A 21,258-nucleotide genomic window follows, 5' to 3' on the forward strand; every position below is an offset into this window, starting at 1 on the left:
GCAAGCTAATTCAGGACCTGACCTTATTCAGTCTGGAAAGGGAGATTTAGTATTTCCTAGAGCGGTGCCAAGAGAAATGCTTCTACCTTTACCGGATTTGTTTTCTGAAGTTATAAAGCAGGAGTGGGCATCACGGGCAGCTAGTAGACATTCAAGGACACACTTGGGGGGGATGCCAGCAGCCCCAAGAAAATCTGATAAGCCATTTTTCAAAAGACTCTATCGACAAACTCAGTCTTCTTTCAGCCCTTTCATGGATTTTGTTTCTTTAGGGGCTGGGGTCAAGTCTTTAGAACCCAGAGGTTCAACTGGAACAGATAGGGCGGTTCCTATAGGAACACTGGTTCCAGTAAGCAGCCCTTATTACAGTATAAGCAGGCCAAAGGCCAACAATGACTTGCCGCTCCAAAAATTGGGCGGTCGTCTGACGGAGCACCTCCACGCCTGGGAAGGCTCCATTTCAGACAATTGGACTTAAAAGATGGTATGGGACGGGTACAAAATAGATTAAGTAGCTCCCCCTCCTCACAGGTTCCTCACAATCCCACGTCTGCGCTCTATTATCAGGCACTCTAAGCTTCTTTGAGCGATTCATCATCTACAGGAAATCGGCGCAGTGGAACCTGTTCCACCCCTGCAATGGGGGGAGGGCGTCTATTCTATTTTGTTCACCATCCCCAAAAAGGGCGGAACAAAGAGGTGTTTTGGATTTAAAATTCCTAAACAGGTGGGTGAAAAGGGAACGGTTCAGAATGGAAACCTTAAGATTGGTTGCAGAGGCCCTTCATCATCAAGACATCATGACATCCATAGATTTGAAGGAGGCTTATCTGCATGTTCCCATCCACAATCCCAGTCGGTCCTTGCTGAGGTTCCACTATGCGGGTCGACACTGGCAATATAGGGCACTTCCGTTCGGCCTATCGTCGGCCCCGCGAGTCTTTACCAAGGTGTTGGCTCCACTGGTGGCACATCTCTGGCTTCAAGGGATCCGGATCCTGGTGTACTAGGATGATCTACTTCTCCTACCCAAATCAGTACAGACAGTGCATCGAGATTTAAACACCACTCTGTGCACCCTCCGAAATCATGGCTTCTGCATAAACCTATCAAAGAGTCCGCTCTCACCGACCTCCTGTCTGCAACACCTGGGTGTCCTTATAAACACGCAAACCGACCGTCTTGTTCTTCCACATGATCGATTGTTACTGCTCACCTCGGAAATCAGGCAGGCTCTCCAGAGACCTGTGGTGTTACTGTCCACCTTGGCGAGGCTCCTAGGGCTCATGGTCGTGACCTTCAAAGCAGTCCCATGGGCGAGGTTTCACTCCTGTGCACTCCAATGGTTCCTCCTGCCTTATCAGCGAGCCATAGCTGCAAAACGGATCGTACAGCTACACCCCAGATTCTGCGCGCCTAGTGCTCAGGTGGTGGCTGCTTCCGCAAAAACTTCTACGGGGGAAACAATTTCTGGACCCACCAAAGGTGATTCTAACCACAGATGCGAGCAACAGGGGCTGGTGAGCTCACTGTCTCAATCTAACTTCACAAGGGAAATGGTCTGTCCAAGAAAGGAGCTACAGCATCAATTGGAAAGAGCTGCGGGCAATTTGTCTGGCTCTATTGGCATTTCAACACCGCCTCCAGGGCGCTCATATCTTAGTGAGAACAGACAATACCACCAGAAAGGCCACATAAATCGGCATGCGTTGCAAGTCGCTACATCAGAAGGCCGCCTGTCTGGTCACCTGGGTGGAGGGCCACCTGGGCTCTCTGACAGCACATCACGTAAAGGAAGAAGACAACCTCATGGCTGATTGGCTGAGCCAAGAGGAACTATTACCAGGGGAATGGACACTCTCAATGCATGTGTTCACCAGGATCACAGTACACATGGGAATACCGGTCATGGATCTGTTTGCAATGACAAAGAATACCAAAACTCCATGGTTCATGTCCCGTTTTCCCTGCCAGGAAGCGGAAGTGGTGGGTGCCCTATCCAGTCCCTGGCCACGGGGATTGCTGTATGCATTCTCACCAATGCCTCTTCTGGCCAGCGTGTTGCGGAGCATCAGCATGATGCAGGCAACAGTCATTCTGGTGGCACCCTTCTGGCCGAGACGTCCATGGTTCCCAGAACTTCTTCATCTGGCTACAGAAGAACCGTGGATTCTCCCCGTGTCAGAAGATCTTCTTACTCAGGGTCCAGTGCGGCACCACAATCCAGCCTGGTTTTGACTAGCCGCCTGGAAACTGAGCGGAGAATATTAGGTCAGCAGGGATGTACCAAACAGGTACTTCAAACAATGCTAGCATCCCACCGATCCTCAACAAACAGGATATATCAATACACCTGGTGGTTCTTCTTGCGCTGGTTAACCAGACATTCAGTACCTAAGACCAATGTCTCCTTGAACCATCTCCTCCATTTCCTACAGGAAGGGATGGACAAGGGCCTACGTCCAAACACTTTGAAAAGACAAGCAGCTTCGCTAGCAGGGCTCATTTCCAGCATTTCGGGCACGGCATGCCAATACCATCCACACCACCTACGTTTTCTTCGAGAGGCAACCATGTTATCTCCCCCGACCGTTCATAGGTTTCCATCATGGGACCTACATACTGTACTAAAAGCATTGCAATCTTCTTCGTTTGAACCACTGGCAGACATATCTTTAAAGTTATTGTCATTCAAATTGGCTTTCCTGGTGGCAATAACCTTCGCTAGACGTGTCTCAGAGTTAAGGGCACTCTCCGCTTCTAAATCTTTCTGCATCTTCCAGGAAGACTCGGTTCGGCTGATTCCAGACCCTTCCTTTTGGCCCAAAGTGGCTACTCCATTTCACCAATCACAAGACATTTTTCTGCCTTCCTTTTGTCCTCATCCAGTTCATCCCAAGGAAAAACAATGGCAAAATTGGACATTTGCTGCTGTCTCAAAAAATATATTAAATGGACGATGGTTTTTAGGACCACAAATACCTTATTTGTATCCTTTCATCCTAGTACCATGGGGTTGGCCGTGTCAGCTCCGACTATCACACGTTAGATTAGAGCTTGTATAACGTTGGCTTACAAGGTCCAACATCTGCGGCCACCTACGTGAGTTCTCGCTCATTCCACCCAAGCAGCGGCCAAATGCTCCTGTCCATGAGATTTGTAGGGCAGCTAACTGGAAATCGCCTTCCACTTTTATTAGACATTATAACATTGACCTACATGCATCTTCTCATGCGGCCTTTGGAAGGCATGTTTTGCAGAGGGTGCTTCCCCAGGAATAGACAAGGACGTCCCTCCCCAGATGGGTCTTCGCTATGGTATGTCCCAGAGGTGTCCTTGGTCCTAGAAACAGAGAACGGAGCGTTGGTTTCACTTACCGTGAAGGCTTCTTCTTGATACTGGGACTGAGGACACCTCGACCCACCCTCTTGAGGTCCTTGCCTGTTCCTGGTTGACCATCTGAGTTCTTGGTATTAGTGTTTTCATGGGGATTAAGCCCCGCTCTGTATTTTGTCTTACTCTGCATAATTCTGCCTTGTTATGATCTGTTACTCTCCTGTATGGTATGCTAGTTAACATTACATTTGTGCCTTTCACACCTCGGACTGAAAGAACAGGGTGGGGTTATCCGCCTCAGCTTCAAGTAGGCGTAGCTTTCTATTTCTATCCAATCAACTGTCCTGCCTTGGAGCTTATGGGAAGGATAACCCAGAGGTGTCCTCGGTCCCAGCAACAAGAAGAAGCCTTCATGGTAAGTGAAACCAACACTCTGTTTTGAGGCTCACACTTGAACTGTGTGATCCAAAGGCACTTTGGCTTGTGGGGGTGGGATGGCTCCAGGGTGCCCCCCCCCATCATCTGCAGCCCATCCCCAGAGCTGTTTGGTTGCTCTGGCCTGTTGAGGATGGTGGGAACCAGTGAACATTCATCCTGTTTATGAGCAGAAATGCGCTATTCACACAATACATGGCTTGGTTCAATTCCAAACCATTGTCACCTGTTATCAGGCTTTTGGTTGTGTATCTATATGTGAGAAGATGTTGTATTACTGAGCTTTTGAAATAGGCTAAGAAACATCTTTACAGGTCTGAGATTTGGAAAAGCCCTCATGTGTCACACTGAAAGAATCTCAGCATGGCAACTTGGTGAATCAGTTGGGGAAAACGAAAACCTTGCTTGAATGCCCTATTCTCCTCATTTTGGTCTTTAACAGGCATCGCAGGGTTCTGAGGCAGGCTGGGCGGCTCAGGAGGAGCAGTCTGTGGATTATGGCTACTACCAGCAGGATGAGGCTTATGGTGCTCAAGGTTTAGAGGCCAGCATGTACTCCCAAGCTTATCTGAAAGGCTCTCAGCCACAGACTGGCACATCTGGGGCAGTGCCAGTTGGCAAAGCTGACAAGGTCCACAGTGAGAGCACAGGAGCAGGTAAGGTGTTGCAAGCTGCTGCTTTCTACCTCCTCTGTAGCACTTCCCTGCCTCCTGGCTGTACCCTGTCTCTCATCTCTTCTCTCACAAATTAGCTGATGCATCGCTGGAGCCCGGCGTGCCTGGCATAGACTCAGTGCCTGTCCTGCCGACTTTTCCCCGTACCACCCAAACCACAGCTGTACCAGTCACATACCAGCCGCCTGGCAGCATGGATGGGACCAGTTCTGCCCAGGGCAATGCTACTGCTGCTCAGGTACAATTGGATGGCTCTCTGCATCTGCTAGGCCAGGGCTTTTGTGTGGTCTGTGTATTGACTTTCCTTCGCTCTTCTGTGTCTTCCCCCACAGTCTCAGTCATACACCATTGTCTCACCAGCTGTGCTGAAACCGGACGTGCCTAGTGCTGCCCAGCCTTCCACTGCCACTCAGTGCATATCCACCAGCACCTCCAATCTACCTGTGACCAGCTCTGTCGGGCAAGAACCTTACATGCAATATCGTGAGTGCTGATGTCTGGAGGGAACTAGAAGTGATTGAGGAGGATGCCATTAGCCTAAATGCAGGTCCCAGTGAGGCCTGAAAACTCAGTTAATCCTAGCTTTGGGAGTGGGTATGTGTGTGTGCAACTCTCTGTTGAGATGCTGTCACTTAGTTCAACTCTTCTTTCTCTCTGCCCAAATCCAGCTGTTCCAGATGTTTCCACCTATCAGTATGATGAAAGTTCTGGCTACTATTATGACCCCCTGACTGGCCTCTACTATGACCCCAATTCCCAGGTGAGTTGAGCTGATACTCTTTAGACAAACAGATTCCTATTTTCTGGAGATGGCAGAGAGATGAGAACAGTTATCTGAAGGCTAGTCTCCTTTTATAAGCAGATAGTGAGATGTCTGATATTCAACACAGTGGTGGTTGGTTCCTGGGACGGGGGTGGGGGGGCACTAGGCAGGGCAGGTGATGGGTGGAGCCACAGGTATTGAGAGAGAGAGAGCCAATTCTGGGCAGCTGCAGAGGTGGAGCCAGGAACAGGCAGGTGCTTTAGCAGTAATTGGCAAAGTGTAGATTTGTAGCTAACGAGTGGGGTCAAAATATAAACACACAAATCTCAATTGCTCATCAGCAGAGATACAGAGAAATAGGGGAGACATCAGTTGTTTTAGTGCTTAACAGAACAAGAGAAGTGCGTGGATTTGTTTCTAATACAGCAAGATCAAACACAAGCACACGCACGAAAAAAACTGTACAATCCACAAATAAAGCACAGGCCAGTTACAAAAAGCTGCTTCTGTGGAGAGTAAATGCATCATGAAGTCACCAGGGCAGCTCTGTCTGCCTGATTATTTCAAAAATGAATACTACTACTAATAAATTATTATTAGCAACAACAAGAAGAAAGAACGCTGAGCCAGAGTGGTACAGTGATTAGTGTGCTGGACTAGACTGGGGCAATCCAAGTTCAAATGCCCATTCAGCCATGAAACTCACTGGGTGACTCTGGAACAGTCACTTCTCTCTCGGCATAATCTTCCTAGATAGGCTGTTGGGAGGATAAATGTAACCATGTGCATCACTCTGGGCTTCCTGGAGGAAGCACAGGCTATACACGTCCAGGTAAATAAACTTATATAAGCCACAGGTAAAGCGGAGCCCAGCTACAAAAGTGGAGAACAGATGCATTCTGAAGTTCCAAGGGCAGCTCTGCCTGCCTGTTTCAAAAATGCATACATAAACAATAGAGAAACCTCAGGTTTTTCAATGATGCTTGCAGCAGTTATGAACCATCTCCTGAAACTCAGAGGACACCATGGGAAGCAGAGATGCATGGGGACACCCTCTCCCTACTTCATGCCAGCTGAACAGCTGGGTGCCACTCTCTGCCTGCCTTGGGTGCCCACCACTTAGCCCCTGGCTGTCCATCCTAGCAAGCAACAAAGGTGATTTATAGAGATCACTTCCTTAATGCCTAATGAGCCATAACTGCCAGTGGACATATTAATGTTACAGATACTAGTCACAATGCTTAGCAAATTGGTTTAAAAAAATATTTTATTTCTAACAGAATCAGTTCCTTCTCTTACATACACCACACACACATGGAAAGCCAGTTCTGCAATTATTTGAAAAGCACTTTGGACTCAGAAATCCATGCGTATGCCCTAAAAGGACTTTCTGACTTCTTATGCCAGTGTCTAGTCTAATTAGTCCAGTCTTTTAGTTCACTATTTCTTCCAGTGTTTAATGGCATGTCTTTTTGGGAATGGGCCATAATGTTTTGTATGCAGATCAGAGAGCAAGGGAGAAAAAGTAGAGGTTGTATCCCTCCCCTCCAAACACCCACACACAGAGAAGCCAGCAAAAGATTAGACTTGCCAACAGCCTGCCTGCCTGCCTGCTTTCTAACCAAAATGGTGATATGATTATTTTGAGTAGCTAAAAGAAAAAGACGTCCCCACTCTCTGGGCTTTCTGGCTGCCTGAGGGTCAATCAGCCTAGTCCCTCTCTGATTGGTTTATAGGGCAGTCCTTGGACTGCCCACTTTGTAAAAACAAAAGTGAGCATGTTTATTGGCTCCTGCCTTATTAATATTTTAAAAGATCTGGGGCTTTTCATTTGTTCTGTGCTACCATCACCCACCCTCACAACTCTTAAAAGTAGCTGCAGGCAAGAGCAGCAGGGAACAACAGAGGGAGGAAGCAGGCACATATAGTGGACATGGCTGGCTGAGGGAATTGTAAGGTGAGCGCCACCCACTTGGCCCATAGATAAGATCCGCCCCTAGTTCAGTAAGGGTGTGGCTCTGCTCTTAGGTACATTGCATTGCACTGCATTGGCACAAGATACAGAATGGACTCTGTGAATATGTCTTCCCAGTATTACTACAATGCCCAGACGCAGCAGTACCTGTACTGGGAAGGTGAGAGGCGCACCTACGTCCCTGCCTCAGACCAGGCATCTGATGGCCACAAGGATGGCAGCAGTTCTGGGGGTGGCAGTGGCAAGGAGGGTAAAGAGAAGAAGGAGAAACATAAAACAAAAACAGCCCAGCAGGTGAGAACTACCCCTTTTTCTCATGGTGCTTAGCGGTACTTCTTCCCCCGTGTAATATAAGTTGATGTGTACCTCTTCCTGACGTAGCTTGAAAAGCCCTTTAGTTTCGACTTCCGGGGCTGCAGATCTATATAACATAGCAATTGTGTCACTTCAGGCCCCTCAGGAGGTTTAGCTGGCCCTAGGACAGTCTTGTCTCTCTAGATTGCTCCACTGTGGAATGGCTTGTCCAGCTATTGTGATAGAGATGCCAAAACAACAAAAACATGTGGTGATTTGCCTAGACCATTCCTTATCATAGGGGCAGGAAGAGAAAGATAACTACTAGTTAATTCTGGAACTGCTAGGGGCCTGCTAGGTGTTGAGCGAGCCCTGCAATTCAGCTTCGTTGTGCAGTTCTGATCGGGAGCTTTCTGAGAGCAATAGGTCTCTAGAGTGTGAACTGAGAGTTCACTTGTTCTTCTTCCTGCCTCCTTCCCTCCTTTTGTGGGGGTCGTCCTCTGCAGATTGCGAAGGATATGGAACGCTGGGCCCGAAGCCTCAATAAGCAGAAAGAGAACTTCAAGAACAGCTTCCAGCCAGTCTCCTCCATACGAGAGGATGAAAGGCGGGAGTCTGCCACAGCTGACGCAGGCTATGCCATCCTGGAGAAGAAGGTAACCCCTCGGGTGTCTCCCCATCCCTTACCCAAATCAAACTGACCCACTGAGTGCAATTCCTGTTACTGCAACAAAACCAACAGTCCTAAAGCTTGCAGGGGTTGAGTGCAGGTTCTTCCACCTAACTAAATACTCTGTCTTGTGGTGCCTTCTTGTGTTTAGTGTGGCCCAGATATTGCTGCATCAGAGTCTTCATCTTGATCTCCAAAGCCTCGCTATGCTGTGTCCTGTTGCAGTATGAAATATCCTTGCCACAAATCTGTGTTCAGCAGTGGGCATTGCCATCAGGCTATACCGTTCAAAAAATGGGGTGGGCCTCCGTAGGAAAACAGATCTATGTGGGGATGGAGGGGTGAAAGCTTCTCCTGCCCGTTTCTCTTGACAGGGCAGAGACTGTGTGCCCTTGGGTTGCCTCTGCAGCAGACTGTGTTGGCCACTTAGCATCGCTTCAGGGGCTGTTTGTGGTTGTTGGCCAGAGAGTGTACTTTGGCTTGAGAAAAGGTTTTGAGAACCTGTTGCAGTCAGTCCTGTCTCCTTTTTTGTGTGTTTTCAGGGGGCTCTGGCTGAGAGGCAGCACAGTGGTATGGACCTGTCCAAGCTTGCGGGGGATGACAGGCTGGTAAGCCCCTCGCCGTCTCTGTGCAGTTCAGATCTTCTGGATTTTCACTCTAGATACAGAATAGTCGCCTGGGGAGTGCAGAAACAGAGGTCCCAGAATCCCATCCAAGTGGGGGGGGGCAGTTGCTGATAGCTTGAGGACTGGGCTGGGAGACAAGGCCCTGCCCCACCCCCCGCGCACATCTTTTGCTGGAGCCACAATATAGATGAGGGGAAGGCTTGAATATTGGACCCTCAGAAGTGAGTGCCGCAGGTTGTGCCCAAACTGCTTCTGGATCTAGGACTCCGACTCTGAGATTCTGACTTGCAACTTCTGAATGTGTAGAGTCCACCACGAGGGTTAGTGGCTGCCTACAGTGGAGAGAGCGACAGTGAGGAGGAGCAGGAGAAGGCAGCTGACCGGGAAGAGAAACTGACTGACTGGCACAAGCTGGCTTGCTTGCTCTGTCGGAGACAGTTCCCCAGCAAGGAGGCACTGATTCGCCACCAGCAGCTCTCGGGATTACACAAGGTACACGGCGGGTGTGGCATGTAGGCCCCGCGGACCCTGCTGGGGGATGTCTTGGTCTTCATGTGTGCTCTCTGCTTGTTGCAGCAAAATTTGGAGATCCATCGGCGGGCACACTTATCAGAGCAGGAGCTTGAGGCGCTTGAAAAAAATGACATGGAGGTATGGGAAGCAATGGGTGGCTCCCGGTGGGGCGGGGGGACTGTCTGGGCCAGGGCTGGACCCACATGCTCTTTGTGACCTCCAGCAAATGAAATACCGAGATCGTGCAGCTGAGAGAAGGGAAAAGTATGGTGTCCCTGAGCCCCCGGAACCTAAGAAGAGGAAATACTCAGCGGTGACACCAGCCACTGTGTAAGTCTCACACTCCTTCCAGGAGTACTTCCAGGAGTACTTTGAGTGAAATATCCCGCTTCTGGAGGGGTTTTCTCAATAGAGAGCTTTCCCCATGCAGTATAGCTGCATTGCATTAGAAACACCCTTTACTTGTGTCATGACTTTGACCAGAGCCCGAGGAGGGGGTGGGGAGTTCACTGGGATTGAATCCATGTCTGTAAGGTGTTCACAGTAGGCTGCCACCATCCACTTAATTTTGATGTGGGGAAAACCACTCCCCATATAAGGCCCCTGGTGGTGGGGGTGGATGTAAAGTGGCAAAACCGTCCCCAAAAGGGCTGAGCAATCCTAGGCCTCCAGAGGCGTGTGGCTAAGGCAGACCCAAAATGAAGAGTAACAGACTTCAGCAACAAGGATTTATTATCAGATTAAAAGAAAAAAGGTATGCAATAAGAACAACTGTGTTCATGAAACAGATTGTAAGAGACTTTTCATTAACCTGGCAACACAGATTCCCAGCAATCAGTAAAGAAAAGTAACTTCCCTGATGCATCTAATTGACTTGGTCCTTGGGAAGGCTGCAGCATTCCCAGGTCCCCAGGAGCTCAGCCCACTGCTCCCTCAGGGCCCTCCAGGGACAGACTAACCAGAAGGAAAAGCTGCTGCTGCTGGCTGAGCCAGAAATCCCTGTCCAGTCCTTGGGCTTGGTCCCTTCTGATTTGAGCTTCCTGGGCTTTCCCCCTCTTTAGGAAAGGCCCACCTTCCCAACAGTTGCTCTGTGTGAGGCCTAGTCCTGCCTCCAGTCCTTCCTATCACTACAACCTTCTACTTTGGCCCTCGTTGGCCTGAGGAGAAGGCAGGTTGCCCTAGTATCTTAATACTTTCCTTTTGTTTTTGCTACCCATCCGTTTGGAACAGCGATTTTGAACAACCAACACGGGATGGCCTTGGCAGTGACAACATTGGCAGCCGCATGCTACAGGCTATGGGCTGGAAAGAGGGCAGCGGGCTGGGTCGCAAGAAACAGGGCATCGTTGCCCCCATTGAGGTACCAGATTCCTACGGGGAATATCTTTTGGATTACAGTGAATGTATGGCAGTGCCTCAGGCGGGGGGAGATGGGGGGTGATCCTCCTAGTTGCTCTTTCTAGACTGCCCTTGAAGAAAGGGGAAGTACTTGGGCTTCCCTCTTAATGTTGAGGGCTTTGTGATGCCTCACTGTTTTGGCACAGTGCTCTTGTATCTGTCCTTCCCCACCCTCCAGATGGGAAAACAGTCACCATAGGAGCTAGGCATTAGGGGAGCTGAGGTGAAGTGATGTAGCTGTGTTGCATGGAAAGAAGAGGAGATGATATGGTCTTTACTGGTAATGCAGCATCTCAGAATGCAGGGCAAAATGTGGCTTTGGAGGGGAAGGGTTATTTCTTCTTCAAGTATTGTAGTCTGGTTATGGTACCCACTTTGTATCTCCCCCCCCCCCTTAGGCCCAAACACGGGTGCGTGGATCTGGCCTAGGTGCACGTGGAAGCTCCTATGGGGCAGCAGCATCGGAGTCCTATCGGGAGGCGTTGCACAAGACTATGCTAACTCGTTTCAATGAGTCAGAATGAGCTCTGTGAAGAACACCCAGCTGTACAGTATTTTGCTGCTCTGTCTCTCCCCACTTCCCTGAATCTCTCTCACAGCCTTGACACAATGTTCCTTTTGTCTTTGATTTTTTTAATTAAATGTTAAAAAGGACAATGAAGCAAGTCTTTTATTTCTGAGAGCCACAGGAGAAGCAAAAATGCACCCCTGGCCCTGTTCCACTAGTTAGTTTTGGAAGTTCCTTTGCACAAGTGAGAGAGAAGCATTCATACTTGATAAATTAGCACAACAATCCCTTGCACTTCAGATCCTGAACACAGGCATGGTTAAAAACAAGATATTGTCAGTGACTCCAATGGTAGTCTGTGCTAATCTTCCTCTTGGTGAGAGCCATCAGTTCTGTGAACCTTGGACCAATCTTTTGTGATGGCTGGCCCAGCAAAAACCATGGAAGCATTCTGTATCCGCACAATGGGTAGCAGCCTTGGGGTTTTAGAGTGTTCGGTGTAATCCTTCTATTAGCTCTACATAATGAGGTTCTGAAGTTGGATGACAAAGAATACTAGTCACTCTGAATCTGCAGTATTTGTTGGTTCCCTCACATCAATACACACCCTTCTCTTATTATGCCCTCATTCAGACTTGGCCGCCTTGCTTTTGTATTCCTCTTTTTCTCCATCCCTACCTATATCTGTTCTGTCTTGCTATACAGGAGAACCTTGTTAATCATGGACTTACCATCGCCAGGCTTTACGTATCTGTGGTCAGGTAATGGACACCTGACCCCTGTATACGTGGGCAAAAAAGGGTTGAACTCACATATCCGCAGGTTGGGGGCGGCCAAAAATGACCTCAGGTCATTTCTGGCTGCCATTTTGAGTTTGGGAGCCATCTTATGGCTCATTCTGGGGGACAAACAGCCTGAAAAAACTATTTTTGGCCAAATTTTGGCAACCTTTGGACTTGTGGTGGCATCCTTGGAGTCCTGAAGGATAGTGAAGCATAGTAGGGCACTTTATTTGGGCCACTGTCTCGTTTTGGGGAGATTTTTTTCAAGTCTGGGAACCTAACCCCCTATTTACATTGACCTTAATGCCCTGTTATCTATGCACCCCCCATGGAAACCCCACAAATAACAGGGTTCTCCCATACACAGGACTGTGCCAGGCAGCACACTGTCTTTCCAGGCCTCAGAATTGCCTACCTTTGTCAGGCTCGATGTAACTGTGCCTGATGAGAAAATCCAGTGCCACCATTGCACAATTGGGCTTGAAGTCTGAAGATCCAATGGCCTCTTTCACCTGTGTAGGAGGAGCTCTTACAATTGTCATGTCATCAGGAATGGCAATCAGAATAGCACACATCTTTTCCCTGGAGTGGAGTTGCAGAAAGCAACATGTTCATGGCAATGTGTACTTTAGAGGTGGGGGAGTACATTCCAAACGAGTGTCAACTAAGAGCTTATAGGAGTATAGTTGTTCACACGTGGCTACCACTCTAATTATTAATAACTGCCTCGGAGCTAGGTTGCAGATAGGAGCCTGATGTTTTTCTGGTTCCCTACCACTCCAGGAATATCCATCATATTGGCATGGGAGCTGAAACTCCCGCCAACAGTAGTACAGCTTGCTCAGTCCTGCTTCCTGCGTGTGAATAACTGGTCCTACCACCTGTGCTGTAGCTTCTTACAGAAACCTGTCATCACTATGTTGCACATACTAACCTTATCGAGTGGCCAAAGGTAGAATTCCTGCACCTCTCCATCACCCACTTGGGGTACAAACTCTTCAGGCAACTCCAGGTCAAATACAAACTGGCACTCGGCATAGATGCCTCCATGTGTGCCCTCATAGGTGTAGCTGAAGTGGGAGATGGCAAGGGAAAATACTCAGCAATGCTTACATTCTGTGCCTCCAAGCAATCACCTTTTAACAAGCAGTACATATTGTTGAGATGAGGGTTTTGTCTGATGATGAGGGGGGAAACTGTCGCCAGTGTGAGGTTACAGCTCTATGCTAGAGTACCTAGCTTCCATGCACAAGATTCCAGGTTCAATCCTTGACACATCCAGATAGGGCTGAGAAAATACACCTATCTGGAATCCTGGAGAGAGCTGCTGCCAGTCAGTGTAGATAAACAAGACTGATCTAGATAGAGCAATGGTCTCCTTCAGTATATGGCAGCTTCACATTCATGTTATGTTCGTTAATCTGAATACAAAGAAGGAGTGTCCCATTTCCATCTTTTTATCATAGGCTGTCACTTGCCCCTTGGATTCTGACAGATTGAGAATGGCACTTGGGAGGTGATGTGCTTGCAAACCTTTAGCAAGCTTCAGGCCACACTGTGTGCTACATCAAGACAAACTAGTTTACATAATCCCTGCAAATGACACACATACCTATGCTTCCATGATTCAGCTTTTCAATTGATTTGGATTTTGGTGCAAGCAAGGGAGAGACATCTGGAAGTGGCTATGGCAACTGGAGACTAGAAGCCCAGAACGATGGATATTAGTGGCCAAGGGGCACAATTAGAAACCACAGAGTCTCAATACCTTCATTGTGAAAAGCCATTCTTCATCATTTCTGAAGTTTGACTTTTCTGTCCACCAACTACTAGAAAACAGCCATACTCAGAATGCAAAATATAAGTTTCTGTGCCTGTGCAATGAAGTCGCAAATGCACAGAATGCAAATCCTCTTTGTTATACATTCCTGGCCATGTAATTGATTTCCACTTCCCTGTTGGCCCAAGCATGAGGGCCCACTTACCTCTGAACATGCAACTTCAGCTACTCTAGGACTTGAGAGAGTGGCTGATTACCTGATAGTGCCAACAGATTTGGCTTGTGCTGTGAGAGAAGTTGGGATGCAGGCTTCTTCCTGGCATTCTTTCATTAGTGTCTCTCTGACCCCCAGCTCTGCTGCAATGCCACCAGCAGCCTAAATGGGGAAGAAGGGGAGTGAGAATATTGAACTACTACAGTATATTTTCACAAGGTTGGCATCCCATCTTGTAAAAAGCAGCAATGCAGTACCAGGGTACATCTACCAAAAATAGATCCCAAATTGCCTGCTGCTATTCGTTTCTGTATCTCTGCAAGGGAGGAATCAAGGGCTTCCACCTTTACTAAAAGCATTTAATAAAGGGTGGGTGTGGGGGGGGGATGAACTCTAGCAAGTATGTGGTCTTCTGTGCAAGGGCTGTTTGTATTCTATACTATACATTCCAGTCCTGTACTGAGTTTGGCAAGTGCAAGCCTATTTTGCGCAATATTCTTCCTCTTCGCGTCTTGGATTAAACAAATGAGAATTCTGGCTGGCTATCATAATCCTATTCCCTGTTCCACCCCCCAGACCAAAGAGGCAGTTACAGAGTAATCCGGTTTTCTCTTACCAGGTTATCCAACAGGCCAGGGTAAGTGGGTTTGTTCAAGGCCCTACGGGCCAGCCACATACACATCTGACCATTTTGCCACGTATAGCCATTCAGGTGGGCGCCATAGCGCTTTATTCCCAGTAATGCTGGATGCAAGGAAGGGATAAATTAGGAACTTATTCATTAGAGTTAATATTTACAGCTGCAACCAATGTATAGTAGTATGAATAGAACTAATGGCTTTTATCTACCGCCCTGCCCCCCCACCCCGCCCCACATACCTAGTTCTATCCCAAGGCAGCTCAGCTTCTACAAACAATGTGAATTGTTTAAGCTTGCCTAATATATTTAACGTAACTTTTGGAATTCCATACCATTTGGAATACTGGGGTAGAAAAGAGGCAGCGAGGGGTTTTTTTGGTGGGGGAGGGGGTATGGGAGGCATGGTCCATGACAACAGGAAGCCCGAGTCCAGGCACCGTGTGTGTGTGTGTGTGTGTGTGTGTGTGTGTGTGTGTGTGTGTGTTTATTCAAGAATCCGGATTTAGCATAGAAAGCAAGTTTGTTATATAAGAGCTCTGAACATAAGCTGCTCTGATCTTCATTGACATGACTGACAAATGCTTAGATCAGTAAAGTGTGCTGTTGAGTCGATGTCGGCTCCTGGCAACCACTGAGCCCTGTGTTTTTTCTTTAGCAGAATACAGGAGGGGTTTGCCATTGCCTCCTCCTGCGCAGTAAGAGATGATGCCTTTCAGCATCTTCCGATATCGCTGCTGCCCGATATATATATTTAAAATATTTCTATACCGCCCCTAACTTGCATCTCTGGGCGGTTTACAATCAAAATCATTTAAAGCATTGAAAACCCAGTATTAAAAATATTAAAACTATAAATCTAATTAAAAGCCAGGGTAAATAAATGTGACTTCAGTGTCTTTTTAAAAGTTGCCAGAGATGAGGAGGCTCTTATTTCAATAAGGAGCACATTCCAAAGTCCAGGGGCACAACGGAGAAGGCCTGTTCCCGAGTAGCTGCCAAACCAGTTGGTGGCAACTGCAAGCAGACCTCTCCAGGTGCTCTTAACGGGCAGTAGGGCTCATGGCGAAGATGATGTTCTAGGTGTTACAGAAGCAATATTATTGCAGAACTATTACAGAAGCGATAAGCATCAAACATGGGAGGGTTCATTCTCTTCCCCCAGACATTAGAAGTACATTAACAGAAATGCTTTTCTATAGCAGAATATAAATGCAGGTATGGATAAGTTTAATCTTAATACATGACATATGCTACAAGGGTCCAACCTCCAACTTATTTTTTGCACTCTTTTGTATAATGTTCTCTCTGTCCTTATTCATCCTCACAACAGCCTTGAAAGGATTAATGTCTTATCTCCAAAATTTCTAGCTAGTGTAACAGTGCTGGGCCCTAAGTTGAGCCTCTGCTCAAATCAAGAACTGAGTAGGTACTTCTAAGCTTTTTTACTGTTTTAGCTACACCGCTCTCACTGGATGTTGCTATGTTGATCTGAGTGAGGAACAACTTGCTGAATGAGGCGATTCCTGCTCTTTAACCCTCAAAAGAGAAACGATTCCTGCTCTTTAACCCTCAAAAGAGAAACTGGAAGAATGTGTACAATTTTAGCATGTGCTAACAGATGTAATTGTATTAACATCTCATTTTACGTACAGCAGAGCTGAGCCTAAGTACTGAAAATAGGCTCCAAGGCAAATTCTTCTTCTTCATCATTATAGAGGACCATCAGTACAAATAATCCTTTACTGTGTAATAATCAATGGAGAATACAGATCTCTTCCCCAAGGTGCTTACAGTTTAAGTTTCCTTAGGTGGTGAGGACAAAGAGAAAGAAACTTTGGGCTGTGACCCAAGCAGATTGCACTTGAGCCTCACGGCTGAGGTTGTATCCGGTGTTCTTTCAGTCTGGTAGCTGTTTCTGTAAAGTTAATAAGGTTTCTCCCAGATACAGTGAGGCATTTGTTAATCACTTATTCGTTAATTGCTGTGTCATCCATATATCAGCGATGGCCAAAGGAGGCAAGTTAAACAAACACACACGATAAGTCAGACTCACGGGTGGCAGCACGCTCCATGCTGAAGAGAGGTGTGTCGCAAAAACGGGGCATCACACTGTAGAGCTACAACAAAAGCATGCTTTGGTTAACAAGTAGCTCTGGTTCACAGCCCTCCCTCCCTGGGCTGGTATTCTAAATGGGAGCCCTAGGTGTCTCCCCCTTGGTCTCACTCACTACCAGAACTAAATGGAAAAAGCACAAATACGTAACACGTGCAACCATCCACACCTAGTCCCTTCAACTCTGCTTGGGTTGCTGGTGCCCAGCCGTCTCACCTCATCCCTCCACTCTTTCAAGCAGGGGAAGGCTTGCTGCTCCCTCAGCTCCTCAAGCACCCCTTGCACAGCAGTTGTTCGTTGCTCATGGGAGCTCAGTTGCTTGTTAAGCTCCACGCAAGCAGGCACTCCATCTCCCTGGGACACTGAGAAAACAGCTGGATACTGACGGAGACATTTGGCTACAGACTGTGGAACGTGGCCTACCTGTTGCCCAGCCACCATAAAGGGCAAGCACAGAGCCTTGGAAGAACCTGTGAAGGAGAGCAGCGCAAATCAGTCCTCTACAGCACGGATGACCAGACTTAAGGCTTCCTGGAGCAACTCTTTTTTTCTTCTTCTTTTTTGCCAGAGCTTTGGAAGCTACCCGCACAAAACAGCAGCTTGGGGGAAAGGAACCAGTGACAAAATGACAGCTTGTACAAACATTTACACCTACAAAGAAAGGAATTTTAAATCAAACCCCTTGAATTCCAGGAGAACTTTGCTGCTGGATGTGGGGGGCGGGCTCTATAGTTTGCCTTCTGAGGGAAGAAAATGGAGACAAATGTACGGGGGAGAAAGTAAAAGCAACCCTGAGCATCCAAGGAGATAGAGAGAGATTGAGATTGAAAATGGTGGGCTATGCCTCCACTGAGCCAGCCAATCAGATCTGCAATATTAAATAGAAGGGGAAGAGGAGGAGGAGGAGGAGCAAGCCCAAATGCCTGGAGAGCCACCAGTAGCTCCCAAGCTACTCAGTGCCTGTCCCTGCTCTACAACTGCTTAATCCAAGTCCCCATGGCTAGGGCCAAATTAACTATAGTGCTTTTTTGGGGGAAGTGCTTTTTAACATCTACATGAAGCCACTGGCTGAGTTCATCAGGGAATTTGGTGCTGGGCATTATCAATATGCTGATGACACCCAAATCTATTTGTTGCCAATGTCAGGAAATTGCATTAGCCCCTTAAACGCCTTCCTACAGGCAGTAATGAACTGAATCCACACAAGATGGAGGTGCTCATTGCTAGGGGTCATAATCTGCAAGACGGGATAGAACTTCCTGTTCTGGATGAGGTTACTCTCCCCCAGAAAGAACAAGTCCATAGCTTGGGAGTGCTCTTGGACCCGGCTCTCACTCCGGTGCCTCAGGTTGACACTGTAGCCAGGAGTGCTTTTTACCAGCTGCAATTGATTCGACAACTCTGACTGTTCTTTGAGTAGGGATGTGCATGGACTGGTTCGAATGTCTGGCGGTTTGGCCGGTTCGAAGGTGGGGGGGTGGGATATCTTTAAGGATGGGAGGGTGCTCTTACGCCTCCTGCCATGTTTCTCTCGCCAGTACTGTCTTCTTAAAATGGTCCGGTGGGGCAGCAACATACCTCCTTGCCACCCCGGTGCTTCCTCAGACCGGAAGTGCCCGGTGCGCATGCACACGTCTGTGACGTGCGCACGTGTACCAGGCACATCCGGTCCGAGGAGGCACAGGGGCAGTAAGGAGCTATGCTGCCGCCCCACCGGACCATTTTAAAAAGACAGCACTGGCACGGGGAATGTGGCGGGAGGGGTAAGAGCACCCGCCCCTGCTCTTAAAGATATCCCCCCCACACACACCTTTGAACTGGCAGGCACCAGTTCCATGCACACCACTATCTTTGGGGAGACTGACCTGAACACAGCTGGTAACCTCCACGTTGGACCACTGCAATGCGCTCTATGTAGGGCTGCCTTTGTGCATAGTTCAGAAACTTCCATTAGTTCAAATGCAGCAGCCAGATTGGTCTATGGAATATCCTGGAGAGACCACATTATGCCTGTTCTTAAACAGTTGCACTAGCTGCTGGTCTGTTGTACTGCAAAGTACAAAGTGCTGGTTATTACCTTTAAAGCCCTGTATGGCTTAGGATAGGTCTGGGTTACCTGAGAGAGTGTCTTTCTCTAAAAGATCCCCACCGCTCATTCAGATCATCAGGAGGGGTCCGTCATCAGGTGCCACCAGGTGGCAACCTGGAATCAGGCCTTTTTAGTTGTCCCTGGGTTGTGGAACCTGCTCCCCATGGATATGAATTATTTTCCTTAGACCCATCTTTTTAGCCTGGCTTTTAATACTATCTAGTTTTAAAGATTTTTAATCTGGTTTGAATTGGGTTTTTTTTTTTTTAAGTATTATTATTATTTATTTATTTGGTTTCTATACTGCCCTTCCAAAAATGGCTCAGGGCGGTTTACACAGAGAAAAAACAAACAAATAAGATGGATGGATCCCTGTCCCCAAAGGGCTCACATTCTAAAAAGAATGATAAGATAGACACCAGCAACAGTCACTGGAGGTACTGTGCTGGGGGTCGACAGGGCCAATAAAATAATTTGTTGTCTTATTATATATTTTTGATTTTAATGTAAACTGCCCTGAGCCACTTTAGGATGGGCAGCATATAAATTGAATGAATAGACAGATAAATAAATAAATGCTCTGTGGACCCCCTTGGTTCTAGGCTGCCTCTCCTCAAATTAGAATGCTCCCTATAAAAGTTAAGGAAAGCAATAGCTCTAGTTCTTCAGCACAAAACAACCCCACCTAATCCCTCCCCGCTTCTTCCTGATGGGGAAAAAGGCTTTCTGAACATAGGCAAAGGCACTCAGTTCACAATACTGACGTTTTTGAAATACTGACACTGGCAACGTTCATCACACTCGATTTTGGGCTTATTTTTGCAAGGGTGGTAGACTTTTGCTATATTCACAATCGTTTTCTCCACTGCCCAACAACATTTTACTTATACTACCATTTTTTTCCTCATCGGGACTGCCTTTCTGAGACATCATGGGGATTTTCTTTCCCTTTGTGGGAGTTTAAAAGCTCCAGAGATCAGCAACTGGAGGCTCTTGACTAGATCTGGCCACCAGGAAGGCTCCACTGGCCATGCAGTTGCCAACTTGGGAGGCAAAACAGGTGTGGAGAAAGTGACACTTATGGACAGAGCTTGCTAAGGAGTAGGAGTGGAAGCAAAAGGGCCCTTCCAGATTGCTAACTGCTGACTAAGGTTCTAGATCGTTATTATTAAGAATATGTATAGAGTATATTGCTTTTCAACAACAAAAGGTATTAAAGCAGCTTATACAGCTCAAAATCTTAAAAAATAAAAAAAAAGATGAAACATCTGGGCTGAATAGCGAGAAATGCTCTCCACCTGCTAAACAGCAGAAAGCCACCACTTCAAAAGGTGCCTTCTTGCCCAATAAGTAGGGGTATCACATGTCACATCAATTTGTTCCTCATTCCTCGCCTGTCTCGTTAAAAAAATAAGGTGAGTACAGCTGTGCTCTCTATTTTCTTATTGTCTGGATTCCTTTAGACAATAAGAAAGGGCTCTAAACAACCGGAAAATACTACTAATAGGTACAGCACACATTTCAATAACCTGCTGTTCATAACTTGGCTTAGTTCTTGGCAGGAGCTTTCACAATTTTCGTCGGCTAAATTTCACTCCTGCTGAAGCCCTTTAAGAATTAAAGGCATTTCTAACAGCTCATTTCTACCCCACTTTTTGTTTGTTTGTGTGCGTCCCCAAAACCTGTTTTTAAAATCCGTTGCCAAGGAAACCTCCCAGGCGAATTCCCAGCGTTTCCGCTAGCGCCTATAACCGCACCAGTTCCGTGGAAAGAGTTCATTCTTCTGAGCAACTCCCGGACCCGTTCAGACCATCCTGGAGCCGCCATGATACCTGAATTGTAAGCCCCTCTCCCAACCAATCACAGTTCATCATTCTGGATCGCCATATAAACACCTAGTTCTGATTGGCTTATCCAACCTGTAGGCTTCTAAACCAATCAGAATAAAGGAATTCGCGTCCTTCGACTCCAAACAGTCAGGTGGTCCAGTTTATACAATCTATAGACTTATTATTACTAGACTGACACATGCACGGCTGGTTTACGTACCGTACACCTTTCCCCCTACTGGCGTAAATCAGAGCTATCCAGTGAAATAAACGGAGAAATGTTGGACGTTCCTGTAGATGTGGTGATTGGGCATTAGCTGTTCCTCTCTTTGCTTCCCTCCAGAAAAAAAGCTAACAACAATACCAGGTCTTATTTCATTAAAAAAAGAAATGCTGTTCTAAGCTTTTTAACGTTTACAAAAAGGGCGCTTGCCAGCCCTTTAGGCCTGGCCTAGAGTGTCCAGGAATCGCTATCAATTCCCAGCTCACTATTGAAAACAATTCTGGAGGTTTTAATGGCTTGATGTTGGCGGGCGGGAGGGAGGAGAATTGAGGAGGTTGGAATCTGAATAGCTTCAGTTCAGTCAAAGAGTTGGCAAACCTCTAAAAATGCAACACG

The 21,258-nt window shown here is 47.3% G+C and overlaps 2 protein-coding genes across 8 annotated transcripts in view; one reads left to right on the forward strand and one right to left on the reverse strand.

Annotated features, from left to right (window-relative positions):
- Nucleotides 1-11,341, forward strand: part of RBM10 (RNA binding motif protein 10) — a 47,080-nt gene extending 35,739 nt beyond the window's left edge. For all 3 annotated transcript variants that reach the window (XM_053300696.1, XM_053300698.1, XM_053300697.1), the window contains 12 exons: nt 4,214-4,427; nt 4,523-4,683; nt 4,778-4,928; nt 5,114-5,205; nt 7,301-7,477; nt 7,984-8,133; nt 8,690-8,755; nt 9,080-9,265; nt 9,350-9,424; nt 9,510-9,616; nt 10,517-10,646; nt 11,083-11,341. In XM_053300696.1, the coding sequence (XP_053156671.1) occupies nt 4,214-4,427; nt 4,523-4,683; nt 4,778-4,928; nt 5,114-5,205; nt 7,301-7,477; nt 7,984-8,133; nt 8,690-8,755; nt 9,080-9,265; nt 9,350-9,424; nt 9,510-9,616; nt 10,517-10,646; nt 11,083-11,208 (1,635 nt within the window). In that variant the 3' untranslated portion in view covers nt 11,209-11,341. The remainder of the gene's footprint in view (nt 1-4,213; nt 4,428-4,522; nt 4,684-4,777; nt 4,929-5,113; nt 5,206-7,300; nt 7,478-7,983; nt 8,134-8,689; nt 8,756-9,079; nt 9,266-9,349; nt 9,425-9,509; nt 9,617-10,516; nt 10,647-11,082) is intronic.
- On the reverse strand, nt 10,001-20,691 carry LOC128346924 (uncharacterized). 5 transcript variants are annotated; one of them, XM_053300719.1, is made up of 8 exons: nt 20,568-20,691; nt 16,938-17,191; nt 16,662-16,725; nt 14,585-14,712; nt 14,012-14,130; nt 12,909-13,044; nt 12,390-12,486; nt 10,001-11,724 (listed from the first exon to the last, which is right to left on the reverse strand). In XM_053300719.1, exons 1-8 carry the CDS (start codon nt 20,635-20,637, stop codon nt 11,678-11,680), a joined length of 915 nt encoding a protein of 304 aa, XP_053156694.1. In that variant the 5' UTR covers nt 20,638-20,691; the 3' UTR covers nt 10,001-11,677. The 5 variants fall into 5 exon arrangements, 4 of the variants coding, with proteins under 4 accessions (XP_053156694.1, XP_053156696.1, XP_053156693.1 ...); XM_053300721.1 differs by having other exon boundaries at nt 17,145-17,191; nt 20,493-20,671; XM_053300718.1 differs by having other exon boundaries at nt 20,493-20,668.
- Between the last annotated feature and the right edge of the window lie 567 nt (nt 20,692-21,258).

The sequence above is a fragment of the Hemicordylus capensis genome, chromosome 2, assembly GCF_027244095.1.
Source record: "Hemicordylus capensis ecotype Gifberg chromosome 2, rHemCap1.1.pri, whole genome shotgun sequence".
Lineage (NCBI taxonomy): Eukaryota > Metazoa > Chordata > Lepidosauria > Squamata > Cordylidae > Hemicordylus > Hemicordylus capensis.